Here is a 27,373-nt window from a genome sequence, read left to right as displayed (position 1 = left end):
CCACTGCATGTCTTTCATTTGGGATTAAGTAGTTGTCACCTCAGAAACATGGTGGGATGGCTTGCACAACTAGAGTGCTGCTAAAGATGGCTATAAATTCTTGAGAAGAGATAGGTAAGGAAGGAGAGGCAGTGAGGCAACCCTCTATACTAGGGAATGTGTTAATTGCCTAGAACTTAATTATGGTGACAGCTGGGTTGAGTGCTTATAAATAAGAATCAGAGGGAAGGCAAACCGCAGCTATCCTGGTAGGAGTCTGTTACAGACCATCCAGCCAGGATGGAGAGGCAAATGAAATGTTCTACAAGCAATGGGAGAAGTCTACCAGTCACCAGCCCATGTTCTCATGGGGGACTTCAATTTACCAGTTGTCTGCTGGAAATACAACACAGCAGAGAGAAAACAGCCTAGGAGGTTCCTGGAATGTGTGGAAGAGAACCCACTCACACAGCTGGTGAGGGATTCAGCTAGGGAAGGTGGACATGCTGCTAGTGAACAGAGAATCACTGGTGGGTGATGTGTAGGTGGAGGCCTCTTGGGCACAGCAAACACAGAATAATGGAGTTTTTAATTCTGAAGAAGTAAGGTAGTGGGTCAGCAGAACTGCTCTTCTGGACTTCCTGAGGGCAGACTTTTGCCTGTTTAGCAGGCTGGTTGGCAGAGTCCCTTGGGAGGCAGACTGAAGGACAAAGGAGTCCAGGAAGGATGGACATCCTTCACGAGAGAGACCTGAAAGACCAGGAGCAGGCTGTCCCCATGTGCCAAAAAAACAGTCAATGGGGAAGAGGAGCAGCCTGCCTGAACAAAGAGATTTGGCTGGAAATCAGGAAAAAAAGGGAGTTTATGCACTTTGGAAGAAGGGGCAGGAAATCAGAAGGACTCCAAGGATGCATGAGGTTATGCTGAGAGAAAATTAGAAGGGCCAATACCCAACTATAATGTCATCTGGGCACTGCCTTAAAACACAATGAAAATGTTATTGTAAATACATCAGCAAAAAATGGAGTGCAAAGGAGAATCTCCATGCTATTGGATGTGGGGAAAAACACAGTGGCAAAGGGTGAGGAAAAGGCTGCAGTACCTGATGTCTTCTTTGCCTCAGCCTTTAATAGAGCTGGGCCAGTTATTCTCTGGGTGTCAGCTCCCTGAGGCAGAAGACAGGTACAGGGAGCAGAATGAAGCCCTCAAAGTGGTGGACTTGTCAGTGAATGTTTAATACTTGGAGTCAATGATCCTTTCTCCATATAAATGATTCTATAAGACAAATGTAGGCAGAGGTTGAAAACAGGAGTCCCCAAATTACATTCCACACATATCCTATCTTAGACACGAAAGTCACTGTCAGAAACCTAATCTGCATTCAGATCCCCTTCCAACTGGAGCAAAGCTGTTTCCTTTATCAGTGGGGATTTTGCTTAATTAGAAAGGGCAAGTCTGGAGAATTTTTTTTTCATTGCAACAGTTCTGTTTCTTAAAAACTGATTTATTGCAGGACGTTTTATTTGAGTTCCTCTGCATTTATTATTATTATATTGGTTGTATTTAAAGTAATTATATATTTACAGATGTGGTTTTGAAATAATATTGTAAATTACTTTCACATGAAACTTTCTTTTCAAAACACAAAGAATAAAGTTTGATCAGTCATGTACAGAAGCTAGATACACTGCTGTAAATTTAGTTATTTCACTAAATCCTTTATTTTCAGGTCAGGTACTGACATCAATGAGCAATATTTTCCTACTTTGTTTACCAAAATTAGAGGCAGTCTGAAAATTGTTTGATGAAATACTGTGCAGTTAGTGACAGTTTTAATAAATGCAATACTTATTGAATCCAAATTTTTAGTGGTTGAACATCCCTTCTATAACTGAACAGACATACTGAACTGTATAAATTGCATAGTGATTAAAATCAAAATAAAGTCAATGAAAACACCTTCAACAATGGCAATATAAAGCAAGAAGGAAAAGAGAAAGCACAATAAAAAAATCAAACCAACAAAAACTGATTGCCTTTTTTCTTTTTTCAAAGCAAATATTATTTCACTTATTGATTTTTTCTCTTTAACCCACAAAGAAATGCATTTCAAAATCCCATAATTTATAAAAAAAGAAAAAGACTGTATGAATGTATTTTAATCAAGTGGTACATCTTTTGAGAGTGCTGTTCTATTATTAAAATGTTCATTTCTTCATTTTATTATTTTAGTTAATAAGATCTCATAGATCCTTGCCAATTAACAAAACACACATTTCAGAAACTCCAAACAGTGTAAAGACTAAAATATTAAGGTGGACTTTCAAATGATGTGATTTCTACTTTCTAATCCCCTCAAACTTGCATGCAATGTTTTACATTTATAAATAAATGTAAATTAAAAATAAATGTTTCACTTTAGTAAGTGATAGACAGTACCCAAGTAAATAATGGAAGTTATACACCCATGCTAATATGTAAGTGAATATGTACAAGTTTCTTTTTTTTTTTCTATTAATTCTTTTCAGAATTAGAACTCAGTTAATAGTTAAAAGCTTCCAGCATTCGCCATGAGAAGGAAAGAGTTCCCAGAAACCATGTAACAGTGCCTGCCAGCAACTTTTATAAGCAGATACCTAAAGGAATGCCTCCATCAAAGAGGCATAACTGGGCTTGGCTTTCTCACACACAACCTCCCAGGTGATCTGGATGCTGTGAGATTACCCATGATACCTTCTTGCTACTTTACATTAAATTATGGAGTGAAGCAGAAGTTTTAATGAAATTGCTGGTCTTCATTCAAGAGCCAATGTTTTGTTAAAAATTTCAGTGCTAAACATGTGTTATTCATTCAATTTACTCTTCTTCCAAGTCAAATGCACTTGCTCAACAAGTCAAAACAAGTGCTGCACTGCAGCTGGTCCAATGATAATTAAATGCTGGAGGGCTTTCAGTTGTTGATACAAAATAAGTGGGAAAGCAACACCCTGCCTTTCTTATGCTGCCTTGAACCCGGCCAAAACAAGAAGAGAAGTAACCAGAAAAAGAGATTGAGTTCTAGAAGTGAACAGAACTTTGAGAGTCCAAGGCTGGGTACTATCACAATCCTAACATAAAAGATAGTTGGCAACGCAATTCCTCAAAATCTCCTTTTTCTGATGGTTTTGGCAGGATAATGCACTGTGTATATTTCAACCTGACAAATGCAAATCTTCCACTCCAGTTGCTCAGCTGTACCACAAAGCACAGCAAAAGATACAACTGCACATATGTGCTATTTAAGCTCTAATAAATAAGGACCCTGTGGTTTCTTTGTTGTTTTGAGACACACCATATTACAAAGACACTCCAATCACAAATACATGTGTTAATCTAAATCTACTAGATTTTTGATTGCGTCCAGTTTCATCAGTGATAAATAAATCTTTACTTGGAAAAAAAAGAACTCCACAAAGATCCCTCTATTACGTAGTTCTGAGCTAATGCATAGATAAATTAGCTAATCCTTACACCACCACCACTTCAGGCTGCTAATTTTGCCTGCTGTTTTCAAAGATGTCTATTCTGCCTCACCTTTGGCAAAACCAGTAAATTTTGATACCATCTGTCAATAGACTTCCATTTTTTCTCACATTTATTTCTGTTTTTCTATAATCACAGATCAGCACAAAGAAAACTAACAATTATTGCCAGGTTTCTGACTGTGTGTGAAAGTCAGGATGTCAGATCAACACAACCTCAAGGTTAACAAATGACAGAAAAAAAGATCCCTCTTGGGTTCAGCTGCAACTGAATAGAAACAAAAGTTATACCTCTGGGATCCAATGGTCAGAAAATAGGTGTAAGTTATAACTGTTTTGACACTGTAAAAGTATACAGATGGAACATAACTTCTGAGGAGGGTGAAAGGGCATATATCATCATAGGGCAACTGGCAGGGGAGGAAAAGCTAAACATTAAAGTGCACTCTATCTTCTCACATCTCTTAGTTTCTGCTCATGTTAACCCTCTGCTCACTTCCAGCCAGAGGTGGCAAGCCACTCTACCATTTACCATTCACCCATGTTGTCTAATAAACTCCATCTCTTTTCTGCTGTGGAATTTGTTGGAAATGCTTCCATGGAAGTTGTGTCTGAACATTAAGCTGGATATGACTGGATAGGCAATATTTTCTGCTTACTCTGTGCTCACATCTGAGTATTTTAATATTACCCATACCCATTAACACTGACCAAACATTCCATAAAAACAGTCCAGCTGTAACAAGGATAAAGAAGGAAGCCCTCAAGAACATCTCATTTAGAAAGTAGAAGAAGGCTTCTTTACATATAAGTAATCAAAAAATTTTGCCAGACTATATTATAGACAGGATATTAAATGCAGTTGCAAAAAATAGCTGCTGACAGGCCACGCACTTAGTTATTCTGTCAGCTTGGCTCAAATAAAATCAGAAGTCCTCTGATTTATACTTTGGTTGCAAAAATGTTTACTGGGCTAATCACTACACCGAGCCATCTCCTTAAAATTAAAAATGTAAGGAGACTAAGCTTCATCTTTTATAATGTGTTGGCCCTTGTTTTGCAGGTTTTTGCAGCACACTCTTGCTGTTGTCCAACACCAAGGAGCCACCTAGGAGAGCCTGAGGTGGTGCTGAGAAACAGAGCAACGGGGCCGGAAGCACTGCAGGGGCAGGACCTCACAGACATTGCGCTGGAAGAAAATGGGAGGAAGATGAGGAGGAAGAGCAGATAGGAGACTGGCCTGGGGTGGTGAGAAATGGCACTTTCAGATGGCAGGTTTTAACAGCCACTTTGGGATCTGGCTGTGGTTTTAACAGCTTGTTAGTACAGATACAAAATGTACCCTCTCCTCTGTAGCTCTGTCAGTTTAATCTGACCATGGTTTATGCCCATAGAGATAATTTCACCCTCATTTGGAATAAATCCTCTCAAAAAGAAGGAAAAAAATTGTGGGTTTTTTTTCCCTGAAAGAAGCTTAAAATTTACCAAAGCTAATTATCTTTTTGACCCTTTTTCTGGGCAGAAACTCACTGATGGTTAGTGAATAAAATACCTCTGGATTGGCCATCCAGCACTACACCTGCACTGCCAAAGGAAAGGAAAAGCAATCTTCACAAACAATGTGGCGAGCTCAGATTAACTCCAGGTAACATGACAGTAGGTTGTGATTCCTCACAGTAGATTCTTTTGGAGGCTTGGGGAGAGAGACACAAGAGGCTCAAAATTACATAACAAGCAAGAAACTAATTTCCAAAGTAGAAAGTATGACATTTTGAGCACACATTTCTGTTCATCCAACAATTGTCTGATGCAAGATCATCACTCCTCTCTGAAAAAGACCCAGTGATTGATGTCAATGTACAAGACAAGAGTAAGGTCCTCCTTCTTTGTAGCTTCCCTGTCACAGAGAGGCTCTGGTTGGAGGGCACTTGAGGAGATCTCTGCCCCTGGCTCAGGCACAGCCACCTAGAGCTGGTTGCCCAGGACTCTGGACACGCTTGTAATATTTCTGCATTTCAGTGTTATTCCACCTAGGACTGCTTTTCTCATATTGCCCACACAGTTACTTGCAAACACAATACCTAAGCCAATAGTAGAGGTATCTACAATTGTGCTGTAGGTGTAACACTTCTCTGGAATAGCAAAGATGGTCTCCTGGAGCTTGTACTCTGCTGAGCTGATGTGCCCCAGCAAAACTTGTGTGTCTTTCTGGGCAGAAGGTAAGAATGAGCAGGGAGTGGGAACCTGACCTGCAATCTTTTTAATATCACACCACTAAGAATATTTCACATGTATTTCGTAGCAGCTGATCAATCTTTGCCCACGCTTGTGCTAAACCTGTGTTTCCACTAGTTTGGAAGTGGCAACTGCTCTAATCTCTGGGGATAGGCTTAAAAAATAAAAAAACCCATTTGTCAATCTGGAAGCAACCCAGCCTCGTCTTTTGGATACATGCTTTCATTCCCATTTTGATGAAAACAAGCTCCCTACCTGCAGACAAGCAGAAGCAGCATGATTTAATGGAGGTTGTGGTAAATCTTACTGATACAATGATATAATGTTACTGATATAGTGATATGTTAATAGAAGAAGCTTCATTACTGTGCAGCAGCAGATGGTAATGTAAGTACAGCATGAACAGGTCATAACTAGTTTGGCAGCTGTGCCCATGGAGCCAGGATCTCAGTTCAGAGTGTTCCTGTGTACTGGTTCCAGCTGAGTGATGGATGCCTTTTAGACAAGGTCTCCCACGTGCATACACATCCTAATACAACATCTTTTGTATTTTGCACTTATAAGGAGTACATACAAATATGGAGGAAGCAGAGCACAACTGCTGAGCAATCAAAACAGTGGCAACATGCTGTCAATCCTAATGACACTGGTCTCTTCATTCTGGCCCAATGAATTGCAGCGTGAACACAAACTAATCAGCCTCAAGATTGGCTCAGTTGGCCAGAGCATGGTGCTAACATGACCAAGGCTGGGAGTTTAATCCCCATATGGGCCCTTCACTCAAGAGCTGCACTTCATTCTTGTGAGACCCTTCCAACTCTGAGTATTCTGCGATCTCTGTCTTTATAATTTACTCCACAACACCAATTGCCTCTGGATTTTGTATTAACACATATCTATATTTCTATAGAAAAATATATATGTAGATATATTTTATAAAATTATAAAGATATTTAAGATATACTTACTTAAATTAAAAATTTGATATGTCTAAAAATGTTTGTCCTTGTAAATGGGATCTCATTATTATATATGGCCTCATTAAACATGATTATTAATTCAATAGTTTAAGAAGTGATGAAAAAAAATACCTTTTGAAGAACCATAGTTGATAGCTATAGGATATAACAAAAAAGTTAAAGAAAATAGTTTATTCTGAAATAATAATTATGTAATTTTAAATTACTGTGATATACAATACTGTATAGCATCACGTTATACTAACTCTCAAAATTCTGAAAAGTAAATCAGTGCTTCCTGAATGTCATCATAGTTACCTGTATATTTCCAAGTATATTTTCTCTTGCTTAGCACCCAAGCGGATGTAAAAATTATGATCTTATGAATACTTTACTATGACATCCAGCAAATTCTATGTTTTATTTTTAATCACATAGGCTCTTAATTTAAATCAATACACAAAAAACACTTAACTATGTAAAAGCAATTGTGTCTAGTTGAACTATAGGTTTACCCTTTGCTACATGAAAGACAGTACAAAGTTTTAGCTTTCACAGTAGTGTTCAGTTCACAGTGACAACCATGGGCAGTACTGCATCAGTCAAAGAGCTCACAGCACAGCCCTAAGTAACTTATGTTTTTTATCTAGAATTTGACTCATGCTGGATGATAAACCATTGCAATAATGCCACAATGATGTGCAATTAACCACTACAAACAATTAATTTTTTGTGGCACCTCATTCTGCAAGAAGTCTATTGATCACTGCTGTAATAAAACAAAATTGAAGGTGTATTTTTTTGCCTTGCCTTAAAATTTTGGGACTAGATTTTCACCTGGTAGAGGTAATTTTATAGCTTTTATTCCCCTTTTCCTTACTGTATTTTTGGAAATCAAGTTTACTACAAATTTGTGGAAAGTAAGCTATGGAACAGCAACAGAAAAGGACACACACACAGACAAACACACACGTATATATATAATTATCACTAGAAAGAAGAGAAGTGATATGGTCAACGCCATGTGTTTCAAAAGCCATCAGCTATATGAAAAGCATTGTAAAATAAGAAGTGCTTGAAGTTGCTTTCTGAGCCTTTAGACTGACCATTTTCAAGAACTGCAGCTCTTTCTGGATGTTGATTTGTTTTCATTTTTGTTCTTCTGCAGCTGCAGGGGATAATTGCTGATCTTTAATGATATCTTAGATGTGCTCATAAATCATCAATGCACAGAAAATCTCGTAGCAAATATTATCTAAGTCTCAAAAACCTCGTGGGAACAGGCAATTCTATGGAAGCATTAAAAACTGTGAAATTTTGGAAAACTACAGAGGTATCATTTGTGCAAACAGAGGCTACTCTCTTTTATATCATCAAATGTGAACTTCAGCCCTTGCAGTACTGTTGATATCTCACTCCTTTCTTGATCTCTTTGGAGAAACAAAAAAAGTGTGATTTTATTCACAGAAGTACCAACAATCCTAAATGGAAAAGGTCTGGTCTAAGGACCTAATTTTGCCATCGACTGGACAAGCCACAGCTCTCATCAGCCTCACTACAAGATTGCTCAGCACCTCATACCACTGAATTCTGCTGCCGTTTTAGTCCTCAGGTCTTTGGAGCCGATCCATAAACTCGCCTCCTTATTTCAAAATGTTACAACAGGATGTAATTAAGTACAATTAACAAGGAGGTCAAATGGTCATCTGATAAACACTGGTCCAAACAGGCAGCTTGAAAGGTCAGGGCTGTTAAAGCCACATAGTATTGATGGGAAAGAATAATATGATTTAAGGAGGAAAAAATTCCAGTGACTAAAACTGAAGAGATTTACATGCTTTCTATATTACATACACAAAGCCATGCACACAGACTGATTTGCATGCACACATGACTCAGAGACACACAAACCTATATTCTGAGAACAAGAGCTAAGCTAGCCACACTTCCTCCCTTCATTACACCAGAACAAAAATCTCAGTTTTGGTGCCTACATTCCAGTGCCTCTTTCTCATTTTCATTATTTTGTAAACTGTATTTTAAGAACAGCAAACTTGTTGCCCTTATAGAAGAGCCTTTCTAGCCCTTTCCAAAATAACATTTGAGATCACCATGATGAAATGCAAGGTGTTGTGAGGCTTTTAGAAGCAAAGTATTTTACAGAGCACACAGCCAGAGTAAAACACAAAAGCTGTAATAGTCCTCTGCAACTTCAAAGAATGGCAATGCACAGAAGAGAAAATGAACTCAGGAGTGTTTGCCCATCCTCATTTTATGGACTGGAAAACAGAAGCACAGTGTTTTCATTGTCTATCTGAGGCTCTTCAGGATTTTCCTATTAGGTTGCTCTGATATTTCACTCTCCTACTCAGCTGGGGTGGGACTGACTCACTCCAAAGCCTTTGCATACATTTAATTTTCATGTATGAGGCAGCAAGGTAACCTGTTCAGGAGCAGCAAATTAACCTGAGGAATCACTGGCATGTTATGACTTGTAGCTTTTGACAAATATTCCAGCTGAGCTAACCTTGGGAACAACCTTGCCAGAGCTCTGTTCCTACTGGATCTCCACCATCCTAAATCACGCCAAAGACTACAGCTGTTATGGAATTGTACACGGGGCTTGTATTTGCTCCTCAGCGATATCATCCACACTTCTGCTCTCCCACTCGTTCAATTTCTCAGCTAGTGTTTTGAAAACTGTGCCATCAGAATCTCATGGCTCTAGGCACCAGATACCATCAGATACCATCTGCCCACTGCTCCAAATTCGGAGTCCCTGCTCATTCAGCGTCCCTGTTCTTTCTTTTTCTAAGGCCTAGAACAAAACAGAAATAGGTTTTTTTCCCAGAATTTTATTCTTTCTCAGAACAGAATTTAACACCTCTAAGTCCAAAAATTATGCCATTCACAATCAAAAAAGTCCAATAAAATGGATTTTTAAATTTATTTTGCAGTATCTTACAGGGGCATACCCCGTGTGTATTTCCCCTCAATTTTTGTTTTAAATGGGTATGCCTAGCCAAATTGCTTTTAATTTACAATAATTACTCTGGAATAGGGGTACAGTTTTACCAAATCATATGAATCTAACTTCATTAATTTGACTACAGTCAAATACTTGAGGAATTAAAACAACAACAATTCCATTTAATTGACCCAGTCAACAAAGGGATATAATTACAGAATCATCAAAGCTGGAAAAAACTTTAAGGTTCTCATGGAGTCTGAATAAGTAATATTGTTAAGTCAGATAAGGATAAACCTTACAGAAATTTCAGTTGTACAAATCCTGACTCTCCTTGAATAAGAAAATGATGTGGCATTTTGCTTCTGCAAAGTCACTGGTTATTAGCTACAAATACATATCATGAACCAGCACTAGCTGTTCCTGGTTAGTTTTCTAGGCTTTGACTCATTAATATTTTTTGCCTCATTTTGCCTTCAATTACAGTGGGAAAAAAGTAGAACCACATTTTGGTAGGGTACGGCATGTGCCTCATATACTACATGTGTATATAGTGGTATAGTAGTGGTTAATAAAGCCAGGTTCTTGATCTATTGGACCATAATAATTGCTCAAAAAGAGCTGGGAACTAAACACCAAAATTCACCTCTTGGAGCATCTCTCAATAACTGGGAAATTTCCGAGTGGAAAGCTGAGCTACAAAATCTTTCCTTTTCTACTTTCATTACAGTCATGTTTTGTATAGAAAAAAATTCATAATTCAGAACAAAACACAAACCAGCTCTTGCTTGGTGTACCCCACCCACAAATTTAAATAATGTAGTTGTCAGGGTTGACAAGTTCTGCCTGCTGTAGCATTTCTGTGTTTTATAGGAAATTTTAACCAGGGGTGTTATTTTAAGAGATGAGCAAATAGGGAAACCCCATGGCCTAGCCAATAAATATGAACTTTAGGTGCAATGGAGCACTCATAAATATGACTCAGAACAAGGGGATTCATTGTTTCTCCTGACCCCTCTTAGCTGCTCCTCTGATCTCAACCTCTGTGTGCGTCATGGCAGCCCTCATCCTTTAACCTGCGGTTTTTAAAAGCGGCTCCCAAGTTATTTACGGCTGCTAACGTGAGTAGCCCGTCTGTGTACTCCCGGCACACACATACCGGAGGCTGGGGGGAGCTGCATTTGTTTTGCAAGGATGAAGAGATTTGCCTGGGAAGCCAAGTGCCTGGGGAGGCTGAGGTAGCTGCTCTGCCACAAGGGATTCGGGAGAAAAGTGCTCCCTTTGCCTTCAAGGCTCTCTCAGAGGAGAAACCCACACCTGTGCTAATTTAGCCTTTCATTTGTACATTATCTCTCTCTATCATGCTCTTTGCTCTTTCTCCATCTGCATTCACCTTCTCCCTATCGTGACAACTTCCACTTTTGTAATCCTACTGGCATGGGAAATGCTCTCATGGGAATGCTGGCATGGGAAGTGCTGCAACATCATGCTCCACATGAGGCACAGAGAAGCAGGACTAAATCTTCCAGCAATTTCTGCAGAGGCTGTTTCTCTGTTGAGAACCTTTCCCATGCCCAGCAGGTCGGTATCCAGCCCTGCACGTTGGCTGCTACCTACTGGGAAGAGGGATGTCCTCCTAAAGCCCGGCCTGTGCTTTGCTGCTTTTCTGTCATGCCTGCTCTCATTCCCTCCCTCTCCATCTCCTGCGCTGTCGCCTGGACTCACCACTTCTCAGCCTTTAATCCTTTCTACAGCCAAATGCCACTGACATAAAACTAAAGTTCAGTGACCCTGCCTAGGCAGCAGGGGTTAGAGACAAGGGAAAGGACAAGGAGGAGAGGATAGGGAAAAGTGTGGGAAATAATTATAAAGTCTGGTAGCAGCCAGAGCTCTCCTGAAGCCCTGGGGAGCCTTTCTTTAGCTGGAGGCTGCAATTGGCACTTCATAAACTGTTCATTCTCAGCTATGTGGAAACACCAGACGACACCTAGAATGATCAGACTGCAATCAATCATTTTTTTTCCAAATTCTATTAGTATGTGGGCCTATGAAAGCAAGCTGAAAGGAACTGCCATGGCTACAGAGAAAAGAGAAGGGAACTGCCCCTGTCATAATTACCCCCATTACTCAGGCAGTAAGTAGGCAGGTAGCCACAGTAAAATTCTTTGCATAATTTAACATTCAGAGAAAATAATAACAGGAGCAATAAGTGTGGGAGATTACATAGATGTCAAAGTTGTCCAGTTTTCTTAGAAAACAACCCAGAGTTTAGGGAGAGAACCAAGAGGTTCTCCATCCAATCCATGGCAGGATTCCTCCCCTAATACTCTCCACACAGAGATGTCTCCACAAGCCTGCCTCTCTCTTTCATGGTTAGCCAGAGTCACTGCCAGATTGTGTTTTCCTGGGAAAATATGCACTGTACAATACATGCAATCCCCAAAACCCCACCCAAAGTCTGTGTTTAGTCTGGAAAGGAACACTTTCTAAAGAAGAAGCGGAACTAGGTCAGCCGTTCTTCCCAATGGGAAAAATATTAATAATAATATATATTTTTATATATCCATACATATATATAGCTTTTCACCATGCACGTCTAACCATCTGCTAAATCAGTTTCTCTTCAGTTATCTGCAAATTCTTTCAAACCTGTCGGCAAGGAGAGTCAGACAGTTTTATACCCCAGTTAATGGAGAGCTTGACATTTTTTTGGCTGGGTAGATACAATAATTTACTTGGATTTAAAGTGTTAACTTTGGCAAAAAAATTAATTGACAGTTATAAAAACATTATTTTGTTAGATGATATTTATGGATCACACAAACCTATTTTGAGGTAGAGCTATATAGTTTTTAAGATTCATGTAACTTGAGAGATTTCAAAGGAAATATAAAGTATTTCAATATAAAACAACAAAGGTAGTGTAATTCAGAAAAGGGATATGGAGGATATTTCTTTCTAAAACTTAAAAGCAATCTCCAAATACCTGTTCTGCCATTGCACAAAAATTGGTTAAAACTATAATGAATTGTAAGTATTGGATGAGGATTTTTAGCTCATTTCATCCTGTGAGTAAAGTCCTTTTGTTCTAGAAACAAACAAAAGTATTTTACGAGGAGTTGTCTTAATATTTAATTTGATCACAGAAAATTATTTCATAATTCATAGTTATTTCTAATGCCTGACTGTACTAGGTCACATGAAATTCATTCCGTTCACTCACTGAGTGATAAAGCTTTAATAAAGGGAAAAAAAGTCTTAGAATTTAGAGATGTCAAGTGATGTCTACTTTGGATGAAAATTCAGGGAGACCTCCTTGATCCAATTTGTTCTAAATGTTATGTAAAAGAGTGAAAAACGAGGTTTCAAAACCTTATTGACTTGGGGTTGCCATTGAATAAAAGCTTCAAAGACGTTTTCTCATTTTTTTCTCAGTATTGATCCAATTCCACAACTAAAGACATGGGGTCTATTTGTAATTTTACAAGTTTTATCTCTGCAATAGCATCCCTCTGTTCAAGGCAAGATAATAGTGCTCTTTCCATCACTTCAGCTAAGGCTGTGTCAATATTTTCTTTAGAAGCCTGGGTTTATACACTGAAACTGTACCACAGCCAAAGAAATTAATGTAGGGTTAAAATTAAGACAGCAACATCTGAAATCCTGTGGAAAAGAAAGAAAGTGCACTCATTCCTGAGCTTTAGGAGAGAAGTTAATGATCCTGAGGCCTTTTTGCATGTATCCTTCAAACCCCTTCCTCAGCTCCTGGCATTTTATAGCTTAGCACTCCATATTCCTCGCTGATGATATGTTAGCTGTGAGTGGAAGGTTGTAGAAACTGAATTAGTTTAATTTAAGAAATGAGCTACTATGTATGCTCAGGGTCTAATTGCAGTAAGGAATCCTTTCTCTTACGTGTGTAACAAAAATATATTTTTACAGGTATTTGGTGTGGATTGATGTACTATAGGTTTCTTAAAGTAGCTGTAAAATTTGTTCTATACCATGTTAGCATTCTCCAGTGAACACAATGGGCTATAAATCTTTTGAATTTATGTATTTTCTTAATGATTCAGGTTTTAAAGAAGCATATAATCTGTAAAACAATATTCAAAGTTGGGATAGAGAAGCTGGAGAAATATTAACAGTCCTCTGTGCCTCAGACAAAATTTCCATTGATTTCAGTGTCTGGTTTAAGAACTGAACACAGCACGTGCGGTTTCAAAATTATTCTAAGATTGTGGAATCATTCACATTGTCTGTGAAGAAGAAAAAATATCTTTCTGAGGTGGGCTGGTTACTTTAAAAATCTCAGTAATTATTGTATCCTTCTTAGCACATGTACATCAGGGGTCGCACATTTTATTGTGATCTGCACATTCAAGTTTTTGCAATTAATTTCATATGCTAAAAAAGAAAACATAACAGAAAACTACAAAAACAGATATATATCTCCCATTTTATGGAAGGTTCATATCAATTAACAGGAAAATATGAAGAAAGCAAACAGGCTCGCTTAGCAAATGAAGCTATCTGTTATGAGAAAAAATTAACAGACGTGGGGTAAAAAAAATGAAAATACAGACCATTGGAATGGCATAAGAAGGAATACCTAAGTATAGTGGATTTAATGATCACTTTGATGATAATGGAAAAATCAGTATTTGAAATGTTTAAATGTAGTTTACAAAGGGGCTGCTGTTTTTCCAAGCCTCATCCATGTAGATCTATTTTATTCAATACCCCTCTTTTTGTAAGAGGTGAAGAGTGGGAACACTAACATTTATCTTAAAAAAGTCCTTCCCTAACTAAATTTTGAGTGAGCAAAAAAGTGAGTTGGACTGGATAAGTATTATTCGCCTGTTCCCTGGGGAATGGGATATCCCATATATGTCATTTTGGGAGACCAGCCGAAAAAGAAGATGCCAGAACTCTAAAGAGTCGGGGTTTTGCAATAAGACAATAAAATATTATAATAGGATAAAAAAAACACCCAGTCAGGAAAACAAAGTTCTGAATTTGAAGGTGATAGAACCAGATCTTTGAAAACCCCAGTGTGTTTAGTGGAGGATTTATTCTTTGACTGCTGGACCAAACCCAGTTAACTCCTCTGTTACACTCATCAATATTTATGGCGAGTTGCCAAAGCACACAGTCTTATACAAAACACAAGACAAGACAAAGTCTCTGTCTTGTTGTATCTTTCAAGAAAGAAAGAGATGGAAATTTTGATATAAATTCCAGTAGAAAGAGCAGGTGTTTACAATTTTAACTTCAGGAAAAGTAAATGTATTCTTATTTTTCTCCCTGGTTACTTGACAGAATTATGATTGCAGTTCCCTTGATAATTATTTTCTAAATTTGTTTTTGAAAGTAAGGTATTTGCAGCTCTGACAGGTTGGGGTTATATTCAAAGTTAGCATAAAAGTTTAATTTTTTATTCTTTAATATGAAATTATTTGCTTTTGTCTATTTTTCCTTTACTTTTTAATCTTTTTAAGTCTTTTCAATTCTTATGCTTAGTAATTTCTATCCAACCTCTCAGCTACATATTTCTTGTTTCAATATATATGTCTTAAATTTTTATAACTGGTACAACTATGTACAAAAGTTTCAATTTAAAATATCATGATGATTAATAGAGTTTTATGATTACACATTATGTAATTAATGGTGTGCAAGTATGAACATGGTGAATATTATTTTCAGAGCAGATTTATTTGATGCAAGTTGTCCGGGGCTTCAATTCTAAATCCATTTGAGTTATTACTCTGCTGCATCAGCATTTATTGATTTTAAGGTACAGCATTAGCATTCACTTATCACTGCATATTTTTCCCCATTCTCCATTAAAAGAGCTTGCCCTCATCTGTCACAATCTCATACTGCATAAATCATATAAAATGGTTACTTGTTTCCATGATTTATTTCATTTATATGTTAATTATACTGAAACATAGGATTGTTTAATAAAAATGTTGAAGCTAATCTATATCAGTCATCAATATTTTTTACGCATTTTACACCATGGAATGTGTGATATACCACAATATCCAACTTGCATGGAAGGGTATTAAAAGTGAATTAGGATTTAAACTATCTTAGAGCTGAGACACATTTTAATTTTACAGATGCCAAATCAAACATGATATTTACACAGTATTTTAAGTTAATGGTGTCTATTAATATTAGTCACTAGAAAAATACAGCATTCAGTCCCAGTTTTCACAGTTTTGAAGCATAAGATAAGCTTTAGCTTCCCAGAATTACTTTCTTAAGGCAGCACTGGCATCCCAACAAAATAAGACAAATATTAGAAAATTCCTATCCAAAGAAAGACTCTCAGTGGAAACCTGAGTTCTTCCAGAAAAGGTTTTTGTCTGGGAAAGCACAGTAGGATCAGCCTAGGACATATCTGACTCTGAAACTTCAAAGACTTCTACTCATTCACTGCGAGAAGTTCTATTGTAATCAAAGACATTTCTGAAATCAAAGGCTAGGTCCCATGTAAATAGTCCTCAGGGATGCTGATGGAATGGTCCCTGATATATTTACAGAGGGTACTTCTCAGGACACACAAGGAATATTTTTGCAGGATCAGTGCCTTGACTAAAGCTAAGGATAAGAGTATTTCTGATTTTTCTGTATAACTTCGCTATTTTAAATTCAGCTGACTCCAGAAGTTCTGGGTAAATTGAGGCACGCAATGTTAATTTAAAAGTAATGCATGAGCAATATCTAACTGTTTCCTAATGATATGGAACACTTATTCAAAAAACAGATTCCATTTCTTTCCTAACCTGCTATTTCCGGAGCAAAAACAACAAGCAAATGTATTTAGAGGTGTGGACATCTGTTACTCTTAATGAAAAAGATCTCAGACTTGAACACCTCTTTGTCAGCCAAATAACTAATGAAAAGTGATTTTAGTATTATGGAAAATAAACTCTAGAGTGTTACTTTCCTAGAATTTTAGTATTTGGAGTAATAGTATTTACCAAAAACCTGGTAGACGTAAAAAGTACAGAATGTGTGTGATAAAATGAAGGCACTTTGGAACATGTGCCGCTGTTAAAATTTTCTACAGAAAGTATTACCCTGGAAAACAAGAGTTCATCAGAATTTGTACCAGCTTATTGTGAAACTTCAAGTTTTCAATTAAATCTCTTGCTATTCCAGTCCAATGAGAAGTGGCTTTTTTAGCCAAATTTATGAGTCCTGCAGCATTTCAAATACTTATAAAAATACTAAATGGATTTTTTGAATTATTTGCAGCTTTCTAGATGAGATTTAACTTGTGCTTTAGTAAAGAAATCTGTAACTGCTTTTTTCTCCTACAATGTAACTGGCAAGCATGTTTATTACACTCAGAAGGCAATATAATTTAGTTTTATCAGGTTTTCTATCTGAATTTATATAATTTTCAAAAGCATTCTTTGCTTGCATGTTTCTGGTGTTTAATACTCTACTTGTCATTTAATTTATTTATGACAGAGAAAATAAGAACCATTGTAGATTCTGAGCACCGTAGCAGTATAATAAAACACAGCCTGTTGTTATTAAATAGAAATAACAAAGGAACAGCAACAGATTATTTAAAATCCAGCCATTCAACTAAAAAGATAATAAAATTCTGACTCTTAACAACAGAAAAAAAACCTACTAAATAACCTAAGAATTTTTTTAATGGTTTAACTTTTCCCTATTCATACCTTTTTAGGCTTCAAAATATTAACAACTGATGTTTGTTCATGTGTAAGCTTTAAGGAAAACACTGAGGGAAATAACTGAGCAATAGGCATAAGTGTTTGATTTTTCGAGATTTAAAAAAAAAGGAGTTAGTTGGCCTAAGGCTAGAATTTTCATTACATCAATGAAAGAAAGAAAACAGAAGCCAGCAGAGGGAAGTTATAGAAACTGACTTTATATAAACAGTGAGAAAAATCTTTTTCCATGGCCACCTACAATGTAGCTACTTTACCATCCGTATGATTTTTCTTTTACCGGTGGCACAGCAGCCGGGGCTCAATCCTGCTGTTTTAGAACAGGTTACAGTTCGGCCGAGAGGTTTGCCCTTCACAAGAGCAGGCTAACAGTTTGTCAGAGAGAGCAAAAACAAAAAATATTTCCACATACCTAAATTGACAAAGCTCATGACCATGTCAGCATCATTCAGAAAGTTGGTGTCGTGCAGGCTGGCTAAGGGAGGATTCTGTGTGGTCAGGGGGGTCATGCGAGATAATTGCATTCTCCGCGAATATCCATTTGGAGAGGCAGGGTATCCTTTCCGTATCCCTCTGCTCTCCCCTGCCATTGATCCCTTTAGTGAATACTCCAGCTCCTCAGAATCCTCTTCATTTGTCATGGCATTATACAGGTCCAGCATGAAGAGGGGTGCAGAAGAAGCCTGCTTTCCTGGTGAAAATGGTCTGGGTCTGTGAGGTAAACCCAGGATAGAGAGAATCTCTCTCTGAATCTCCCTTCTCTCATGGTTCCGCAGCCTCCTGTAAATAAAACTCGAATGGACATGATTGTCTCCTAACCCTCCCTGTGCGTGACCCACCAGAACCCAGCAATTCCAGAGCAAGCCCACGAAAGCTTTGAGCGCAGTTAGGTTCATCTTTGAAAAGAAAAAGAAAAAAAAAAAAAAAAAAACAACAACTTTTCTCCTACTTGTTCTGAGTTCCTATGAGGTCTGCTTTCCCAGTAGTTGAAAAACAAAATTTACCTATTCTTCATGTCAATGTCATCTCTAAACGTAACATCGTAACATCTTTGGTGATTCCTCTCCCCCCACCCTGTTTAAATATTATGGAATGTGTCAGGTTGCAGTTATTTCTAGGAAAGCTGAAATTCAGACTTCCAATTTTCCACTGTTGTTATCGTTTTTTCTGCATTTATGGAGCAGAAGACCAGTATTTTGTCAGCTGACCTAGGCATTCCTATATAAACCTTAGATAACCGGGTCTTTGGTGGGGAGCTGTATTAGCAAGAGATGTTCTTCTGACACATTGTAGTTCCCAGAGTTATCTTCCCTCGTTATTCTGAGTTCTTCGTACACCTTGCGCTCTTCCCAAGATAAAATCCTGAGTCACAGATTTGTCTTGATCTGTACCTTGGTGGTGTAACACATATTTGTCCAGCAGCCTGGAGATGACTTTAACATCTTTTGAATCTCTTGAGTGTAAAGTAATTCTAAAGCATGTACTAATCAAATTAATGTGTTGCCATGAATTTACTTGCAAAAAATAACCTTCTGTAAATCCATTCAACCCTTTTCAGCTTCTGAACTGTTATTTCCAACTGTAGCAGGCACAAATATAACAGCTCTCTTCAAGAGAGATCTAAAGACTAATGTAAGCACAACCCTGCTGGGAAAGAAGAGGCTTCTCATTGTAATTTGAAACGGGTATAGCAAAAAAGTCTTTAACCCTTCTCTTGCCAGATAGAACTTTAAACCTCTCCCCCGTCTCTCCAATTTACAGTAATACACCTAATTTTGGCTAATGGCTGTTTTTTCATAATAGCTAGTACAATCAATTTTAACAACTGTAGGATATATAGATGGCATAATATGGAAGCTCTTGTGAGTCTCCTTATGAGTCTATGGTTTATTAAACCTGAGTAGGAAACTCTCATAACAGATTAAAGCAGCACCTCACTAATTCAAGAAAAGTTTATGTTTTAGGCAAATTTAGCAAAGAAAGATGAGCTTCTTAATAAACTCTGTAGGACATTTTGTAAGTGAGGCTTGATTCACTCTTTTCTAAAAATGTTGGAAATGCAATCTGAATGAAAACAAATTTATTCAGCAAGTAAGATTTAAAATTGTGCGCAGTCAAGGCTGTAATTATGGTTATAGTCACAACTTTCATAAACTGTAATTTGCAATGATAATTTATTCAAAGTACATTTTTACTCATAAATTGCTATACTACTTTTCCCAGTAAATATGTAAAGTTAAGATTTAACCCCACAGCCTGTTATTAACCTAAGTTTAACTGAAGAAATAAGAATATTAAATAGTTTTAAAGCTGCTGCCGATGAAGTTAAGGTTCAGTGTAGAATTTTTTCTACGCTGAAGACAGCAGGTAACTGGTGTTTTCCTCTCACTAAAACAAAATCACTGTGTTAAATTTCATACTGCTCAGATTATTGGTGATCATTTTCCTTGCTGCTGAAATTTGCCTTTAGCCTTGAGGAGACTTTACTTTGATGAAGGGAAGGGAAAAGGGACAAAAAAGGTTTTTTGTCAACATGAAATTAGGGGGAAAAAACTAGCTATATAAAATCCATTGCTTTGGGTTTTCCTTTACATGACACCTACTCAGCAAATCACAGAGTCCTTGAGTAAACTTGGGAGTGTGACAGCAAGTATAGTCACACCCTAAGAAGCCAGGAACAATTTATCTAGTATATTAAGCACAAACAAACTTTACACTCTAGTCCAGCCATCACCTAAATACAGCTGATTCTCTCTCATAAATCAGCACATGTAATGCACAATGCTTCTCCCAAGAAAGGATTTATCTCATGCTAGACCTGCTGAATTGGCACTAAAATTAGGAAGATATTTAGCAATAGTCTTGTTCTTCTTAGCAGAAGAGCAATCACAATCAGAATGCATTTTCTTTCCTTGCTAAGGTGTTTCTTCAAAATCTATTTGTTAAAAGGAAAGTGTTATTTCCTGGTTTTTCTTCTTTTCATTTGTTCTGCTCAGTCAGTTGCAAAGATATATGAGACTTTACCATACATATGTCTTTTCTAAATTTGGCCATTGCATAGCCTGCAACAAGACTTCTTCCTCTTTTCCAGTAATATATTTTCTTTTTTCCCTAAGCATTCATAAAAGCCAGGAGATTGATTGCTCAGAGGATTTAAGTCCTCAGCCCATCAGTATGTCCAGCAATAGAAATTTCCTATATTATGAGACTAGAAGTTCCACATTAATTTTTTTTTGTTAAAAAAAGCCAAAAATGCCTTTAAATTCAAAGGTATTTTTATGTAGCAAACATCTTTCCAGACAGTAACTAAATAAGAACACATCAAAACTAGTAGTCATGTGTTTGATGAAAGGAGCTCCTGTTATTTTTTATGGAGGCACAACTAAACAAGTAACATAAATACAAAGCATTTATTTTACAATAGCTTGCACTCTACTCAGGCACCAAATGTCCCAGACTGGAACACAGAAATAATTTTTTTTAAAGTTTTTATTAATGTAAACAAAATTTCCTTTTGCATAAGCCTATATTCCATAAATACTCAGTCTTAGCATGGGTCTTTCATACAGGGCAGCTCTAAAATTGAAAATCTCTGCTAAAGAAGTGAAAGGTGTCTGTAATCACTGATAGAACCCATTTTGCTTTTCCAATATGAAACAATGAACATCTAAAGAAAAAATAATGTATACAATTTCAGCATGTTAAGATATGCACAGATAGACCTTTCTTTGCCAGATGCTAAACCTGGTAGTAATATAAGAAATCACCTGAACAGTCCTTACCCAGCCCTTTAAAAATAAAAGCAGGACTAAAATGGCTCTAGAAATGAGCTCCCCTTAGGGATAGATATCTGAGAGAGGAGCACACAACCAGTGGTGCACCTGGAGAGCAGGGACTCAGAGGCAGGAAAGCAGCAGAGCACCGTGCAGGCACCCTGGCAGTACAAGATAGGAAGCAGCTGCAGGAATTTCTTAAACAATGTGGCATGTATGCACATGATGAGTGAATTCAGAGCTCATTACGTTTGTACTAACCTAAACAATGTTAGAGAAAATATCGTAGGGGAAGTAATGAAACCTGGGAATCCAGATCTTGCCAATCTTGCATTCCAATGGATCACCATTCACTATAATGGTGAAAAAATTATAGCTACCCAGCAGACCACTGTAATCATTGAAGGTAGAAGTGGTTTTGTGGGCAATGCCCACTACTTAAAAATATACAAAAATCAGTGGATGGCTTCTCAGTGCAGAATCCCTTTGGTTCTCAATGTCACAACAATAGAGGGTGATTCCCCACAGCAGTGTTTCTCTGCAACTGTTTGGCAAGTTAGACTAAAATGCAGACCCTCTTCAGGATATTTGCAGTCTAAATCTGAAACATACGCATGCACACAGAGTAATTCTGATAGCCCTGTCCCTCCTTAATGACCAGTTAAATTTGATATTCAGATCAATATTATGCATAAACAGATGATTCAGCATTAAAAATGTTTAAGTCTGTTCTTGTTACCTCCCTGCAAGGCTATTGCTGCAAAAAGTAAGTGGAGAAAGACTCCTATAAAAAGGTTTCATGAGAGCTGGAGAATAACTAGTTGCTAAAGCTACAGATTCCCCAGCAAAAAGAAAGCAAGTAGTCTGAACATCTCCTGGGGAAGGAATATGACAATGACACCATAATTTGGCAAACCTGTTGCACTACCTGTATCCAAGTCAGATTCAGAGTGGTATGGACTGCCTAAGGTGAATACATTTCAGACTTAGGACATAGGTATGCATACGTCCAAATGTTCAAAATGTCCAATCAAAAAAACTTGTACAAAACTTTCACTCAGGTTTTTATTTTATTGAGTTGGATGTTGTATGGCATGTATTCTTACCCTGCTAACATAAGAATGAAGTACAAATATATTTTTCTGCATCATTGAAAGACATGTCTTCTAATGTGAAGGTAATTCCATTTGTAAGGGGGACAGTGTGAAAACTGGTAGAATTCACTGCAGAAATTGGCAGCTAAGACATAAATTAACAATGATGTTTGCAAACCCCTTTTATTCAGAGTATTATTTATTTATAGAGAGAATACTTCCTTTTTATGCTGCAGCAAAAGAATCCATTGCAAAATAACACTTATTATGTGGAAGTGTTCAATACTTAGATTATAGTGTTATTTATTCAGTTACCAACCAGTTTCCTGAAAAAAAGAGCTTTTCATCCAGGTATTCAAAAGCACAGGAAAAATCACAAATCAGCCTAGGAGGTAAGTCATCAAGCATTTTATAGATGGCATTTAATAGAACATTTTGTTTAAAATTTACAGAAAAGGCTCCAGCTTCAAGTACAATAATTTGTGAAGTTTGTTCTATTCACAGTACATACACAATGTTGTAAAACTATCAGCACAGAATACTCTGCAGTATTAAAATTACACTTTTCTTTGACATTAAGAAAATTGAGAAAAATAATTTTGCAATCTGCCTTAGGACTTTTTGAAACTTCTTGTATTCAGGGACTGAGAAATAAAAAACCTTGTTTCACACATATACTTCAGAAACAAGAACAACAAAATATACAATTAATAATTTGATTCAACATCACAGTGCTATCATTTGTATAATTTAAAAACCCAAAGAGCTCCCAGAAATCCCCTTTGGTTTAAAGCAAGACCCTAATTATCTCAAAAGAAAAAAAAATGGAGCTGCACTGAAGCAAATACAAAACACTTGGACAAGAGCAACAACATTTGCAAGTAGTAAAGCACTTTTAAAGAGGATTATTCTTGGCTCAGCTTGTAGAAGGGTTTTATTGTGCCCCAGCTGTAGACTGGTACCTGCTGGTCTCCTTGTTCTCTGGCTGCAGCACGGCCAGAAGTATCTTGTGCTGTTCCCAGCCTGGTTGAAGTGCTTTTCCAGGGAACATCTTCTGCCTCTTGCTGGAGTTCTTTTATTTTCAACTACAGATTCAAACACAAATTAATTTTTAAATGGATGCCTTCTAGGTAGCTGCACTGTACTATTGTTCATATCGTGAAATACTCTACCTATGTAAGTACAGGAATTATTTCTTCCCTTGAGCATTTTGCTACTCTATTCCATAGCCGTGGCTTTAGCACCTCTACTGGCAATGGGATAGTGCAGCAGTCTCTTAATCTCTCTAAATTAGTTTTGGGGGTTTTATACCATTTTCCTGTGCTTCATTTTATACACTCTCTCCCTCTCTTTCCAATACTTTCTCCTATTACATCTCTCTACATTTTGTTTGCCACTTGAATGTGCTGCCTCTGATCCCACATGGACATTCTTTTCAGCTTTTTAAACTTTAAATATTTTTTCCTCACCATCTCCATTTTCACATTTCTTCTTTCGCTCTCCACATATCTGTAGACAGATGTTATTTCCTTCTTTTAAAATTACTTCCTTTGTTTAGCAAAGTTTCCCTTTTCTAAGAGATCAGCTGGCCTCTCAGGCAGTAAAAAAGGAGCTGCTGCTCCAGTACTTCCAATTGAAAGTGATCACTACCATGAATCACACAGTCCTTGAGAGACTAGTAATCTCCTGCTGTTGGAGAAGGATTGTGGAAGAAAAAGATGTGCATGGTACAACTGCTAGACTGTGTGCACCCTAAAATCTTTGGTATGTGCTAACTGATCTTTCTACATAGAATTGTCAAATAATTTAGGTTGGAAAAGACACCTAAGATGATTGACTCCAGCCATTAACCCAACACTGCCAAGTCCATTGCTAAACTATGTCCCAAAGTGCCACATCTATGTCTTTTAAAAACCTCTGGAGATGGATCTCAGCCATTTCCCTGGGACAGCCTGTTTCACTGAATGACAGTCCTTTTTGTGAAGAAATATCTTTATCTAAACTTCCCCATGTGCAACATGAGGTCACTTCCCCTTGATCTGTCACTTGTTACTTGGGAGAAGAGATAGATCCCCACTTTGCTAACCCCTCTTTCGGGTAGCTAAAGACAGCAATAAGGTCTCCCCTGAGCCTCTTCTCCAGGCTAATTACAAGCTCAGCTCTCTCAGATGCTCCCCGTAAGACTTGTGCTCCAGACCTTTCACCAGCCTCACTGCCCTTCTCTGGACTTGCTCCGCTCTGACCCAGAGCTGGACCCAGCACTGGAGGTGTGGCCCCAGCAGTGCTGAGCACAGGGGGACAATCCCTGCCCTGCTCCTGCTGGCCACACCATTGCTGGAACAGGCCAGGATGGCACTGCCCTTCCTGGGCACCTGGGCTCACACTGGCTCATGTTCAGCCAAAAGTAAACCAGTACCCCCAGGTTTTCTGCTGGGCAGATTTCCAGCCACTCAGCCCCAGCCTGTAGTTCTGTGCAGCGTTGTTGTGACCCAAATGTGGCACTCAACACTTGGCCATGATGAACCTCATAAAATCGTCCTTGACCCATTGATCCAGCCCATCCAAATACCCTTTCAGCATATCATCATACCTGCCCAACTTGATGTCATCCACAAACTGACTGTGGCGCACTTCATTCCCTGGTCCAGATCATTGATAAAGATATTAAACAGGGCTGGTCCAAATTCCTGATACCTGGGGAACACCACTAGTGACCAGTTACCAAGTGGATGTGGCACCATTCAGCACCACTCTCTGGGCCCAGCTATCCAGTTTTTAATCCAGCAAAAAATGTAACTGTTCAAGCTGTGGGTCTATTTAATAAACCAACATACTACAGCACTGTGGTAATGATAAAACACAAATCAAGAAAGGTCTTTAACATAAAATACTGTTTTTCCAATTTTCTCTCATTCAACCATACTCTTTTCTAGCATGTAATGCCTTGATCTTGCAAAATTATTACAATTGGCCACGGCTGATAAAATTTATTTCATTAACAATCAGTAACTGTTGCCAGTACTTACTACAGCAGTCTGTTCAAACCAGAATTTGATAAGCTGGCAAAGCACAGGAATAAAGTGAAAAATCAGTTTATGCTGTTGGTCTAGAAAATGCATTTGTTTCTCTCAGATGTTTGTTATGGTGGTTGAGAAAAACTGAAATACTGGAGAAAGTATATACCTAAAATCTGCAGTAAATTTCCTACAAAATCTTTACATTGAAGTTGAAAGATTATTGTAGCGACTCAACTTTCCTTTATGCTGCCAGAGGTCTGAAAACATGACCTGCATGATGCCAAATAGAGTAATCCAAGGTGCTTGTAAAGTAGGCTAAGGCAAGAGGAACATGATTTACATTGCAACCCTTGCATCTGAAACTGCATTGTAATCTGTAATCTGTAAACATGGAAAGGACACACGAGCAGTCCTTCATTTCTGCTTCTTTAGCTGTACTAGTTTCAGTGTTTGTTCCTTAACATTTAGACCTTTGAATTGGAAAAAGCAATGGTATTTCCTGAAGGAATTCTAGCTAAGCCATGCAAATTATAAAACAGCTACAGATGCTGACTGAGACTGTAGGACAGTGTTTTCCTTTGGGTAGTGGATTCACAATATTTTCATAGGTTTTGCTATGTGTTGTTCACTGCTAATCATCAAAAAATATATCTGCCTCTATAGAAAGAAGCATTGAATCACAAAAAACAAACTGAGTCTTGTTCATGAATAGTTTAGATTAGGATTATGATAAAAATACTTCTGCATAGCCCAAGTATATGCGTGCACCTTCTTATCGTGATCTCTCAGAGCAGATGCCCAATATTTTCTGCGCTCTTTTTCTCCTCTTTTTCACCTTTTAGTGATAAAATGTACACTGGGATAAATCAATGAGAATTTTCGGTGACTTTTAGGCATTTTGGATATTTTCTGTATGCTCCTGTGAGCGCTGCTAGAAGAGCCAGGTGAAATGGACTGGCAGGAAAGCTCCCACCTTTGAGATGTAGCTGCCTCCTGGCTCTGACATCTTCCTTTGGCATGAGAAGGGTGCTAGAAAGGGAAGGTCAGGCTCATGGCAGAAGCATTTTGCAAACAATTCATTCTGAGGCCCATTTCTTCATTGTAATTCAAAGCTGATCAGTCATCATTATTTCTGTAAAGCTTTGTGAAGTTTGTTCTCCTATATTTATTGATGTTTAAAGAACTGAAATTCTCTGCTTTCAAGCAATGACTGATCCTGTTAATGCAGATGAAAAAAATAAAATATGTTTAAACTACAGAATGGCCAGAGAGCCTCAAACCATAAAACTTCTGGCTTATTTAGTGCTCTCCTAAAAAGCATAAAGATCACCAAACATATTATTTGTATTTAGAGAACAAAAAAAAAAGAAAAGAGAGAAACAAAACTTTACAGTCTAAGAATTTTGTTTCCAAGTTCTATCTAAAATCATGTTTTATGGTTACATTATAAATTGCTTAAAAATGGGGTTTATAATGGAAATGGTGACAAACTTAACTATGGCAGCACTAGCAGGCGCCAGCATAATTACAGTCTTCTCAAGACATAACTTATTACAGGCTACACAGCAGAGCCAGTATTTTGTATTTTAATTAAGAAACCTGGATTTTGTTTGTAATAATTGACTGTTATGCCGCCCCTCTTGCCAGGACACTCTTTTACAAGAGACTCTTGCCTCTAGTAGTTCTTTTTTTTGTTAAATATTTTAAATGCATTATATATTTTTGACCAGAAGATTGCATGCATTTTATAGGTCATTATTAACTGTCTTTTGATGACTCCAGTTGTTCTATATTTTTTTATGGAGATCTTTGTTCCTCTCATCTGTGACCAGAAAAGGTTTACAGTTTAAGTCTCTGAGAAGTATAATAGTGCAATATCTGTGTTATCTGTCTCAATCTGTACTATGCAGGCCTTTGATAAGAAAGCATTTTCTTTGGCAATGCTCTCCTAATGCCCTAGGCAGGTACTACAGATCCCGTTACCCAGAGATACCAAAACAATTACAGTGTCTCTCTGCTGTCCTGACAAGGGCATCATGTCAGCTCCCACCATGGGACAGAGAAGTCCAGTTCCTGGCACTGGGCCGTATATCCTACTTGTTA

General features: G+C 37.7%; 1 protein-coding gene across 2 annotated transcripts in view; it reads right to left on the bottom strand.

Moving 5' to 3' along the window:
* The window catches only part of BMP5 (bone morphogenetic protein 5), a 54,281-nt gene extending 35,999 nt beyond the window's left edge, over positions 1 to 18,282 (bottom strand). For both annotated transcript variants that reach the window (XM_064710114.1, XM_064710115.1), the window contains exon 1: positions 17,799 to 18,282. In XM_064710114.1, coding sequence (XP_064566184.1) covers positions 17,799 to 18,282 — 484 coding nt within the window. The remainder of the gene's footprint in view (positions 1 to 17,798) is intronic.
* Positions 18,283 to 27,373: the final 9,091 nt, after the last annotated feature.

The sequence above is a fragment of the Zonotrichia leucophrys genome, chromosome 3 (genome assembly GCF_028769735.1).
Source record: "Zonotrichia leucophrys gambelii isolate GWCS_2022_RI chromosome 3, RI_Zleu_2.0, whole genome shotgun sequence".
In the NCBI taxonomy this organism is placed as follows: domain Eukaryota; kingdom Metazoa; phylum Chordata; class Aves; order Passeriformes; family Passerellidae; genus Zonotrichia; species Zonotrichia leucophrys.
The sequence above is the reverse complement of the archived record's forward strand: the minus strand, read 5'-3'. Positions and strand labels throughout refer to the sequence as shown.